A 13,254-nucleotide genomic window follows, 5' to 3' on the forward strand; every position below is an offset into this window, starting at 1 on the left:
TCTTGACAAGCTGAGTTGGTGGATCTCAGGCTGTTGAACGGAGTGCTGGAGTGCTGGAGTGCTGGAGTTTAGCAGAAGGCTGAGTAACATCGGGTCCAGATGACATGATGGTCTTTCTTTCTTTAGGTGGAGGTGCTTTGCCACGTCTGTGCCCCCCAGGGAGAGATGGAATGAACTCTGGAGCATTTACCTTGAGAGTTTGTGGCTTTCGCTGCTGCTGTAGCTGTTTCTTTTCAAAATAAAAGTTCGTCCCATCAGAGGCTTATGATTTATAACCTCCACTGACGATGCTGCTTTTAGCCTTCATCACATTCAATGTTGCCATTTTTTCAGCAATTTCACCGTTCAACTGTAATTGTTCCTTTCTTTTCCTCAGTCTCTCCTCTTCCTCCGCAGTGTCTTTCTTTGAGCTGCCAGTTCAGCTTCAGCCTTCCAGCGTGCAGAAGAGCGTGAAGTAGCGGAGGAGTGACGGGAGCGAGATCTTTTACTTCCAGAGTTTGAAATACTGTCTCCAGGTTGTACTTGGTTCCCTGGATCTGGTTCACAGCCATGTGACCAATCTGGGGGCCTGTCCACACAAGAAAGCTGTTTCATGTACACATATCATTTTTTCCACACGGTGCGGCGTTTCAGGAGCCCAAACATGTTTTTAGTTTTTTTAGGGGTTCCAGTGTAGGAAACATTTAGAACGTCGGCTTGGCTTTGAGGTGTGGATGGCCAAAGAGGCTCATTTGCAGAAAACGATGATGTCACCCCACCGCAGCCCGCTCTGCGACATCACATGACAAAAACAATGGTGGACTACATCCTCCAGGTCGTGCCGCAGAAGCTACTGATGCTAGTGGGTTTAATAAGGCCATATGTTGGATTTATAGAGAACGAGGAGGAGCAGGAGTCTTCAAGAGTTCTTCCTCATTCACATTTTTTTCCATTTCTTCTTCTGTATATCTGGTGTATTTGGTGAGTCACAGCACCCCCTAGAGGCCTGGCATGTGTACCATATCGTGTTGAGCCATACTAATAGTGACGTGTGGGCAGGGCCTCAGGCATAGCACCACTTGAGGGCATGAATGTGGCCACGCCACAAACTTTTATATTCGCCATCAAACAGGAAGTGCAGTGTGAATGCCCTCAACATGGTCTGATCTGGCTCAAACTTTACACTTTCCATCAGAGTCCAGCCCTCCTCACAGCCAGAAGAGGATTCTCAGTCGCAGTGCCGCTTGAAGACGTGGCTGTGGCCACGCTCGCATGGAACAGGAAGTCCAAGTCTCAAACTTAATACATTGAACCAGAGACCGGATGTGATCACAGTCATATGATAATAACCACTATCGGCCACAGCGCCACCTGCTGGAAACAGGAAGTGTGGTGTATGTGGTCTGATCCCTCTTAAAGGGGACATATCCTGCTAAATCCACTTTTTTAGCCCTTAAATGCATTTTGTTGTATATTTAGAGTGTTTAGAAGTACAGAAAAGTTCAAAGTAGTCTCTTCAGGTGCTCCGTTGATATCTTTATATTCTGTTTTGGTCATATTTTGCGATCGGTTTCGATTTTTCTATTCTCTATTACGTTTTTTGAACAATGACGTCACAGTATTCTCAGCGGAACTGCCAAATTAGGACATCGACATTTCGAGCAATCCGCCATTTTTGTTTCTCGCTGCGATTGTGTAGTCCAACCGAAGTTACGAGAGGATAAGTGGAAATGTTCGGTTGTTGGATGTAGTAACCCACAAGCTTCGTTACACCGTCTCCCAGCATCAGAACCTTTTCCAAGTGCCTGGTTGAGTTTTATTTTTCACAGAAATGTACCCACATCTGTGGGTAAGGTCATTTTTGTGTGCGCGAATCACTTTAAGGACGACTGCTTCAGCAACCTCCGCCAGGATAAAGAAGGATTTGCCGAAAGACTTGGTCTGATTGAGCGGTCAGTTCCTTCTATCTATGGAGACGACGAACAGAGCACTTCGGTAAGCTGTATATAACGCTAAAAAGTGTGATGATAAGACGTCCCTGTCATTGTTTTGTTAGCATTAGCAGTTGCACCGTCTTCATATGTTAGCGCTGTGTGCTCGTTTTAGATTAGAACGTAACTTCTGTGTTAAATAGTCGTTGTAATACAGGCAGTATTGTAGTAGTGGGCATGGATGGAGAAGTTAGTGTAAATATAGTAACACACCATTGCGTTACATCCATATGAAGACGTTGTTCTTCAGGTGCATCATGGTCATTTTCATCTGGCTCCGCCGGGTCCGACTCTGGCTCCAACATGTATGGCTGGATGGACAAATCTTCCCTTGTTGACATTTTGTAAATAATGTGTGAATATAAAGTTTCTGCGCCGCTAGATAATTGTATCTGTTCTATCAAACTACAAAGATGGCCGAACAGGGTGGCGTTGAACCGAGTGTCACCTCTGCAACCTGGAGAGGAGGCGGGGTATGAAGAGACCGCCCCAAAACGAGTTGCTCTCAGAAGCACATCAGAAAAGGGGTAGAAAAGGGGCCTGTGGAGCTCTAATAATGAGGAATTCAGACCCAAGCATTGCAGTTTCGCGTTGTATAGACCACAACTGTATGATTTATATGTAAAAAGGAAGGATTTAAAAGCATGATATGTCTCCTTTAAATCTTACATGTTGCATGAGTCCACATGTGATCAAAGCCATATGACGATGATGACCATTGCACAGAGCGCCACCTGCTGGAAAGAGGGAGTGGGGTTTACAGAACCTATCCATGCTCCAACTGACCCAAAATGTCACCTTTCATTAGATATTTATTAGACATTCATTTGCTGACTGACATTCCCAGTCGGAGTTCTGCAAGTCAGAGCTGCTTGCAGCAATAGGTCGAGCCAAGGCCCTTATTGGATCGGAAAGAATTATTAGAAGTGTGTTTGTGGAAGAAATAACAAGTGTCCTGTGCTTTGAATGTTTGAATCCTCAGAAAGGGGAGACCAAGCCCACAAACTATCTTCACTCTGTAACTTTTCCCAAACTCATTTCAAACCTTTCTTCAACAGAGTCTCAAGTTCATGAGAGGAGGAAGTCCGACTGCTCCATAGCAATGCCGTTTCTACGTGTCTCTCTCATACAGGACATGAGGTATCTATCCATCAGTCACTGTCTGTCCATTTGTCCGTCCGTCCATCCGTCCATCCATCAATCACTGACCTCTGACCTGAACTGTGTGTTAGAACTTTTAGAACTCAGGATCCACTTGAACAGGAGGTGAAACATGTGGCTCTCAGGCCAAAACAGACTCGTCAGAGGGTCCAACTTTGTGTCAAGGGATGACCCTGCAAAATGTAAAGATTCCCAAAAAAGATCAGTTTGCAATGAAAGCACCTGCTGTTCCTACTTTGTCCACCAAGGTTTTAATGAGAAAAGCAGTCATAACACAAAACAAGCAGCCTTGGTCAGGGCATTGCACTTTGGCCTTTGGCCCATCGGGGTCGGGCCCAATCGTGGCCTCTGGCCCATTTAAACTTTGATCAAATATACATTTGTAATGTTTTTAACAAAAAGGGACTTTTATTTTGAAAATCAACTACGCTTCAATCTAGCTCACCCTTAAATATGACATTTTTAGGTTTGTTAGGAGTTTTGGACTTTTATTTTGAATGCCAGCTCACCCCTGGCCTTGCTAACAATGTAGCATCAATTTGTAAGATTTTTAACGTCATTTTAATAAACAAGGACTTTTATTTTGAAGGAGTTTTGGACTTTTATTTTGAATGCCAGCTCATCCCTAGCCTAGCTAACAATGTTACATAAATTTGTAAGATTTTTTAATGTAATTTTTGTAAACAAGAACTTTTATTTTGAAAGCCAGCTCACCCCGAGCCTAGCTAAACACTTAATGTTCATTTTGAAGTCAACGTTGTAATTTTTGATAAACAAGGACATATATTTTGAAGGAGTTCGGGGCTTTTATTTGTAAAGTGGGGCCATGCAGGTAAAGTGGTCACAGTTTGGTGGACATGGTTTTAGTTCCTGGTGTGAATGATGAGACACTGACGGACGCAGCTGCTGCTGGTGATGTCATAGAGTAGGGGAGAGACCTATTTTGGAAACAACTCCCCAGAATCCACAGTTTGTGGGTAAATCTTTTCATGAAATGATCCTTTCCTGAGAGGAAAATGTGTCGTCTTTCAGTCTGTGTGGGTTTGGAAGCAGTCAGACGTAAACTTTAGACACTAGGAGGCGCAGTTTGACGCCGACGCACGATTCTGCTCCGTCTGACTCAATGATTAATGTGGCTTGAAATCGCGGAAACCAAAAGAAAATGACAGCATAGTTCTCTCTCGTGAAAAAGGTCATGTTTTATGGAATTTTCCCTCCATGTGTTACATCGTCTTGTTTGGCAGGTTCTTGTCGCACTTCTGATCTGGTCGTTTTGTCGATCAGATCCACGGTTTAGCCTCAGTTGCCGCTTGTTCGAGGTGTTCTGTCAGAGTCCTGTGTTTGGCTGAGAGGAGGGGGGCGGTGGGATCTGGGGTTTCCAGCTTTGACGGCTAAATATAATCGAAAATGCTCAAGTTGACAAAACGTTGAACTGAATTTTTAAGCAGAACCGTCTCCTCTGTCATTTCATTGTGTTTTGAAGCCGATACAAGCGTTTGCACAAGGGCCTTTTTTGGGTGAAACTCCTATTTTGAAAGGCAAATTGCGGACATCCTGTTAGATTTAGGTCAGAGGTATCGGTGGGTGATTTAGGTCTTAATGAGACGAACAATTAAGTTTTGGTTTGATCTCTACGACATTCCTACAGGCCGCTGTGGCCGTTTTAGTGTTTCAAGGTGGCACAAGGAAGCAGATTTTGGCCCTCTGGGAGTTCATTTTTACATTTTCTTAATTGTTTTTGCCAGTCTTGATGAGCATGCCAGGTTTGGTGAGCTTTTGAACGTGTTTAGGGGCTCACATTTGGGCTCAATGACGCGTCCGGAGAAGAAAAAAGGATAATAAACATTACAAAATCAATATGGTCCTTGCCTCCAGCCCCTTTCAGGCTCGGTCCCTAATTACTAACTGAACAGTGAATTACAGCAGAGAAAGACGAGCTCCTTTTGCAAGTGAAATAACATTAATGTTAAATCTGTACTGGGAGTTGGTGAAAACATGTGGGCATAAAGCTGTAGAAACTATTCAACAACACATAATCACAGTGGAAAGAAGAATCTCAGGCTCCGTTCACACGACAACGAATTAGAGTGTATCAGCAAAACGTTCTTCACTTTGGGGGGTCCGTTTACACGACACCAGTGTTCTGATCCACTGTATCCACAAAGTTTTTAATCCGGCTCTCAAGGTGGAAAGATTCTTTCACTGTGCTAATCCCTCCTGCAGAGACTGATGGAGGCTACAGAGCCTGTTACTGCTCATCTCCCCCTCCTGCTCATCCAGTTGTAAACAAACATGGCGGTCGCGTAGTGGTACGACCCGTAGCAGTACGACCCGTAGTGGTACGACCCGTAGTGGTATGACCCGTAGCGGTACGACCCCTAGTGGTACGACCCGTAGCAGTACGACCCCTAGTGGTACGACCCGTAGTGGTACGACCCGTAGTGGTACGACCCGTAGCGGTACGACCCGTAGTGGTACTCCCCGCGGTCCATATTCTAGTTTTATGGTCCAGATCAGTAGTTTAATAGTTGAGACTCTCCCTGATATCATCCGGTTCCTCATCAGTCCACTAGGATGTCAGGTTCTCTCCATTTTCTTCACCTTTATAGTGTTTTGTTCTCTGCACACGTCTGTGTAGTTTCATTACAAAATCAAGCCACAGCGCCCTCCAGTGGCCCGGCAGACTAACTACATCGTTGTGTCTGTGTCCGCTGCTGCAGTGGAAACACTCTCCTTTGTTTTTAGCGGATTAGGTGTTGTCACGTGAAACGTTGTGGTGTAAACAGAGCCTTAGATTGCATGTTTTTTTTGTTTTTTTTAAATAAAAATCACATTGCTTAAACTCAAACTTGGCATCAGATAACCTCAGGGGCACCACCGGTTTAACAGGAAATGATAGCCTCATGAAATACACAAAACTATAAATAATACATTAAATACAAATAATACAAATAAATATTACCAAAGTTATTAGTAAAGCGTACCACACAGTAACCATGTATATATATGTTGGGATTTATTTTTGGTTATTAGCGTTAAATTACTGTAAGTAATAGATTACTGAAAGTACTTCATTAAACAAAGACCTCCATTAAACTATTTCTGTGCAATACATGCAAAAAACTTAGTTGAAGAAATTGGATTTGAAACATGATGAAATCTGACAGCACGGCCTGCGGTTGCATGTCTTTGTAACGGAACAATGTCTGTGTTGCTGAAAGGACTCCGAGGGAATCTGTGGATTTTGCTTCAGTGTAAATTAAACTGTGTATGTCGACGGACTGTCTTCGTCTCATTTCGTCTTTGCAGACACATCCAGAATATGTCCGCGATAAAGACAGACGTGGGTCGAGCGCGAGCCTGGATCCGTCTGTCCCTGGAGAAGAAGCTGCTGTCACAGCACCTCAAACAGCTGCTGACAAGACAAGCCTTAACCAGGTAGGACACTGAGGACACTGAGGACACTTACTAAGCAGGTCTTCATGCTCAATTCCGATGTTTTGCTGATATCCGGGTTTTTTTGCACGATCGTCCACATTACATGACACAAGTAAATATAGGTGGCACGCATGTGAGCACCAGGGTTGCCAAGTGGGACTCACTGTTTTCAGCCCATACAACGTAAAACCGACACAGCTCAATAAAAACCAGCCCACATCTCATCCTGCATCATGTCAAAACAGGAAAACTATTGTGTGTGTTTAAAGCTACAAGCATCCTGCCCGGGGCGGCTCAGTACGGCCCTCTTACCAGCAGGTGGCATACGCCCGATCTTTGTAACGGTCTTATGGCTGTGATCGGGTGTGACCTCTCATGCAACGGGGAAAAGCCAGATCCAAGCATCTATATGCCACTTCCAGTTTCCAGCAGGTGGCGCTATGCTCGATGGTTGTCATGGTCATATGGCTCTAATCAGATATGGACTCTAATACAACTTGTAGAGTTTGAACCCGATCGGACAATGTTGAAGGTATTTAGGGTCTGAGCACCGGCAGAGCATAGGACCTTTTTGAGGGCCTTCGCATACATAACTTTTTGTGAAACTTGCACACTCGCCAGGCCCCGGGAGCCCATCCACGCTAATTAGCATACACGCATGATAGTTCACATCTGATCACTATCAAGAGAGACGACCATCGGCCATAGCGCCACCTGCTGGAAACAGGAAGTGAGGCAGACATACTCCATTCTTGCTGAAACTTTACAAGTTGCATGATAGTCCACATCTGATCACAGCCATATGACAACTACCACCATCGGCCATAGCGCCACCTGCTGGAAACAGGAAGTGAGGTGTACTTGCTCTGTTATGGTTGAAACTTTACAAATTGCATTAGAGTCCACATCTGATCACAACCTGAACTATTGGGCATAGCGCCACCTGCTGGAAACAGGAAGTGAGGCATACATGCACAAAACCTCGACATGCGACACATTCCGATGTGCGTGAGTGTGCGAGGACCCGTTTAATTACAGTGTACGTCCTGTTTGATGGTGAATATTAAAGTTCTGGCGTGGCCACAAAGGCAAATTGCAGACTTTCTGTTGGATCTAGGTCAGGGGTGTCAGTGTGTGATTTTTAGATCTTGATGGGACAAACAAGTGAGTTTTTGTTTTAATCTCTCTACAACATTCCTCCGGGCCGTGGCGTTTGGTTTTCCAATGTATTTGGAGAAGAGGCAGGCGGTGGGATTTGGCGTTGGGAGCTTTGGCGGCAAATGAAATCCAAACTGCTTGAGTAACCAAAACGTTGTATTGAAGCAATAGGGTAATCAGAACCTTTCTTTGCATATTTACGTACTGCAGAGATAGAAACCATTAGCTCGAAAGTGACATCTTTTCTTCTTTCATTCTACTTTAAATCTGGGTCTAGGAAATAGACCTGAACCGGTCGTTTGTCCACAACTACGTGCTGAGAGAAGAACCTTCTGATGCATTCAGTTCTCCATCCATTGATCTTCAATAACTTCTTAATCCAAGATAAGGTCATGAGAGGCTAAAGTACAGTACATCCCTGCCAGAGATATTGAGATTATAAGAGGAAACACCAGATAAAAGCTATGGAGAATGGGCAAACACAATGCTCATGTGTAAAATGAGGCTACTTTTAAAGTATAATTTGTGCATGAGGGTGAATCATCTCTTTCACTTTAGTAAAGTTGCCGACCTGCATGCAATTCTTGTCTTCACCATTGAACCATGGGGGCGCTTCTCTTAAACGTCATTTTAAATCAGACACCCGCTAAATTTCGAACAGGGAAACCTAGTAAATTCCAGATTTACAAAGAAAAATAAGCCAGGTGACTCTGAGGAGCAACAACAGGTGAGTTTAGGAAAAGAAGCAGATTCCAGGCCTGTGTGGTGGCTTCTGTCTTCAGTTAATGTGAAGATACTGGATTCTGTGGTGGTGCGTGTGCGTGTGCGTATATCTTGTCTGCAACTGGAGTATTTGTTTACATTCCCATGGCCGACTGGCATTTATACACCAGAGATCAGCTGATAGCATGAAAGCCAACCGGCTTAAGCATGGCAAGACCTCCGAACCGTCCGGACCATCCGGACCGTCCGAACCGTCCGGACCGTCCGGACCGTCCGGACCATCCGAACCGTCCGGACCGTCCGGACCATCCGGACCGTCCGGACCGTCCGGACCTCCCACTTCTGCTTCGGACGCAGAGGGAAAACAATACACTGGAAAAAGCGAGCTGGACCACAGCATCGGAGACAACAGCAGGTGGAGGAGAAGAGGTGTTTTAAACCTCGTCTCCCGTCTGTTGTCATGGAAACATTAGATTGCTGGCCAGTAAAATGGACGAATTAACTGAACTGGCCCAGAGTCAAAGGAGTGTATTTTAATGTGCTTCTCTGAGACATGGCTGCACCCTGACATTCCCAATGACAACGTGACCATCACCGGGTTCCAGGTGGTCCGGGCGGATCGGGATTACACCAAGGGCGCTAAACTGTTCTCCTAAACAATGGTTGGTATAATCCCACGCACATCACAATCAAAGAATGTGCCGTCTGGACACTGAACTGTTTGCTGTTGGTCTCAGACCTTACTACCTGCCACCTGAGTTCTCCCACACTATCATTGTGGCTGTTTATGTTCTGTCCTATGCTAATCCCACATCTGCCTGCAACACCATCCAAACCACAACAGCCCAGTTACAGACCCAACAAGCGAGTGCCTCCACACTGACGCCCTTCACCCAGGATGTAAACTGCCCCACCAGAGAGGAGAGAACCCTTGACCTGCTGTCTGCTAACATTAATGAGGCATACAGCTGCTCCCCCCTCTGGGCAGGTCAGCTCACAACCTGGTTCACCTCACAACCTGGTTCACCTCACAACCTGGTTCACCTCACAACCTGGTTCACCTCACAACCTGGTTCACCTCACAACCTGGTTCCCCTCACAACCTGGTTCACCTCACAACCTGGTTCACCTCACAACCTGGTTCAGGTCACAACCTGGTTCCCCTCACAACCTGGTTCACCTCACAACCTGGTTCACCTCACAACCTGGTTCACCTCACAACCTGGTTCACCTCACAACCTGGTTCACCTCACAACCTGGTTCACCTCACAACCTGGTTCAGGTCACAACCTGGTTCACCTCACAACCTGGTTCAGGTCACAACCTGGTTCACCTCACAACCTGGTTCACCTCACAACCTGGTTCACCTCACAACCTGGTTCACCTCACAACCTGGTTCACCTCACAACCTGGCTACGTGCCTCTGGCGGAGAGAAAAACACCAACATGTCCAACATGTTAAAAAATGGTCAGAAGGGGCTCTAGAGACACTGCAGGGGTTCTTTACTTTCAGTAATCTATTACTTACAGTAATTTAAGGCGAATAACCAACCATAAATCCCAACAACAGAGACTTTTCTTCCTGGGGAAGTTAAAGCAGGCTCACCTCCCCCAACCCCTGCTGGTGAACTTCAGGGGCACCACCGAGAGCCTGCTGACCTCCTGCTGCAGTGTGGTTCACCTGCTTCACTGCAGAGGACAGGAGGAACCTGCAGCGGGTTGTGAGGGCAGCTGAGAAGATCATTAGAACCACACTGCTTCTCCGTGAAGACATTTACAGCAGTGGACTCCAGAAGAAGGCCACTTCCATCTCCAATGACCCGCCTACCCTGGACACCACCTGTACCCCCCTCTCCCCTCCGGTGAAAGGAACCGGGTTCTAAAAACGAAAACAAACCACTACAAGCACAGCTTCTACCCCCCCATCCAATGTCAAACTGGACGCCCCTGTCCACACACACTGTGCAATAATTGTGCACTGAACAATTTGCACAGCTGCTACACTCCATTTTGCACTACTTGTAAATACTTCTTGGTTGTACATATTTTAATATTTATGTCTTATCTCTCTGTATTATAGTTTTCTACGAGTGTGTGTGTTTCTTTCTATTGCTTTCACTGAGGTAGCTGTCACAACATTTCACTGCTGCTAACAGTGTTAGAACGATGATGATGATGATGATGATGATGATGAGTGATAATATTCTATTCTAATCATTCTGTATAAGATCGATATTAGCAGTGTATTTCTGATGTTAAATACTTGTATATTTAGAGTGACACATCTTTAGACAAGTCCTTTTTTACGGTTCATGTTGTGGCTTTAAACTTTTTCATAAAAATTCTACCTTTGTACAATAATATCTCCAATATTATAATCAGAAAATATAAGAAAGATATTTGTAATGAAAAATGTATTTGGTAATATAATGAAAACAGTGACACATATCTACATTAGATCTGCACAATTTTTTAAAACTACTCTGTACATAGATTATTTATTTTTACTGTCTTACCTGTCAAAAGATATTTAAACTACATCAGTTAAAGATTATCCTTCTGATATATTATAAGCAAATAGGGATTCGTGGCCATTTGACACCATAATTGTCATAATATCGCATCATTTATAGCTTCATCAATATGCCTATGAGGGCACAGGAGATACACTTCTATGTTCAATACAAAATACAGTTTCAGCTATTTTAAAAACTTTCTTTTCAAGTTGAAGCACAGCCAGAAAGAAATGACATTTCATTATACTCAGAATTTTTTTTTTTAAATTTAAATAACAATTCTGCCTGCTATGTAAAGTGTAGTGCAAAAAGATAATACCAAATTAAACACGAGGGAATATGTCTTGGAAACCACTCAGTTTATTGTTTCACTGCTTGGAATATGAGAAACAGATTAAATGTCACCGTCACACATCACCGGTTCTTACAGCATTAAGTGAATACTGGTAACTGCTAGTTATTGCTCATTCTGTAGGAAGTAGTAAGGCCAGGCAAGTTATGTTAAAGAGGTTATGTTGAGGAAATGTGCTTGCATGTTCACAAAACACTTGGAAAGTACCTGGAAGGAAAAAGTAAAAAGGACACTACATGATAATCAGACAAAGCTCCATCAGCCACGGTCAGTCTCTACACACTGCTGAAGTTCACACACACAATACAGACTGTGTATGGGCTGCTACTGCCCACACCATTCTATCCATACTACACTCTGCGCTCACCTCCGTGTGTTCCAGAACGGAACATTACGATCCCGGAAACATCTCAATTCCTCGTTGTGGCGTTCTTCTCATTTCCTAAAGCAGTTTATGTTTCACTCCAGGAGTTCTGAGTCATCTGTCTTTACTTGCTTTTAAATTGTGATTGTTCAGACGGGGAGACGGAGGATCTCCAGACCCTAGTTCACAGGGGCGGATGGCGATTTTGACGTCACGCTTACTCTGGCTGCAGAAAGAGTGTCTGGGCCTTAGGTTCTCACTCTGAGGCACACCTGTACACACCCAGTGTGAGCACTCCTGAAGCGGTATAGTTTGCACACAGCTGGTATTGCTTTGCACCTTCACTGCACAGGACAGGAATCCTGGTTCTGGTGGAACCCTACGATGAGTTTGCATGTTCTTTCCCTGCGCTGTTTGTCCCAATGGTTTACACGCATTGCCAGAACCGAGTGACCTCATAGACTGAAACCTGAGGAGGTAATCAGGTTCATGAAGCTGTTCTTTGACTGTTGGTCTGCAGAAAGCTGTATAAGCGGTACGCCTTCCTGCGCTGTGAGGAGGAGAAGGAGCAGTTCCTCTTCCACTTGCTGTCCCTCAATGCCGTGGACTACTTCTGCTTCACCAACGTTTTCACCACCATCAGTGAGTTTACCGTTTCAAAGCTACAAGAAATGTTCCTGACAATGCTAAATGGTGTCTATTTTAATCATAAATGTACTTCCATATGACGATAACAGTGACATGCGGTGATGTTCATCGCTGTAAAGGCACCATCAGAATCAGATTTATAAATATATGAACCCCAGAATAGATTATTCAATGTTTGATCAACAGCAGTTAAGGCGTTATGTTTCAGAGGCGTTATGTAGGGCTCGGCCCCTAATAATAATAATAATAATCATAAATCTTTACTGCAGACACGGGTCCATATAAAACAAAAACATACAAGTACATAAAAGAAAAGAATATTAATGCAACTATTACACAAATATCATACAAAAACTGCATGTTAAAATGAATCCAGACTATTGCACCAATGTCGTCAGAGTTTAGAGGTAAATCTGTTTCAGCTTTTCAATGGGCTGACCAGGGCTTCTACAATGTGGTTCTTGGACTCGTCCAGTGGACACATCAAGCTGGACATCAGCTGTCTTAGTCGTGCCTCACATGTTGGCACAAGAGAGGACACGAACAGTTGACTGGCACTTTACACAGAGAAGGGCTTGACAGTGAAAACTATTTACAAAGAAGTGTTGTAATCTCAGAAGGATCAGCTGCTCTCCTGGCAACACGCCAACTGCTCATTGGAATGGAAATAAAACTTCTGCATTCAGTCTGAATAAATAATGTCATGTTGGACAGAAGAGTGTAAAACTCACCAACACACTGGAGGAAAGAAACCAGAAGTGATGAAACAAGTTAAGACAGGACAAAGTGTGAATGAGAACGTGCAACATGAAAAACTAGTGAAGCACGATTCATTCCAAAAGGTTTTTCCATCTTTCTGGACAAAAAATCCTTTAATTTATTATCTCCTGCTTGGATTGAAAGTCCAGTGAGAAACTAGTTTGA

At 44.2% G+C, this 13,254-nt stretch overlaps 1 protein-coding gene across 1 annotated transcript in view; it reads left to right on the forward strand.

The window, feature by feature from the left end:
* Window positions 1–13,254, forward strand: part of LOC308127026 (DENN domain-containing protein 5B-like) — a gene marked incomplete at its 5' end in the record, with an annotated part of 106,611 nt that overhangs the window by 81,537 nt on the left and 11,820 nt on the right. The window contains 3 exons of the mRNA XM_080491769.1: window positions 3,029–3,110; window positions 6,441–6,569; window positions 12,203–12,324. Of these exons, the coding sequence (XP_080347895.1) occupies window positions 3,029–3,110; window positions 6,441–6,569; window positions 12,203–12,324 (333 nt within the window). The remainder of the gene's footprint in view (window positions 1–3,028; window positions 3,111–6,440; window positions 6,570–12,202; window positions 12,325–13,254) is intronic.

The sequence above is a fragment of the Lipophrys pholis genome, assembly GCF_963383615.2.
Source record: "Lipophrys pholis genome assembly, chromosome: 22".
In the NCBI taxonomy this organism is placed as follows: domain Eukaryota; kingdom Metazoa; phylum Chordata; class Actinopteri; order Blenniiformes; family Blenniidae; genus Lipophrys; species Lipophrys pholis.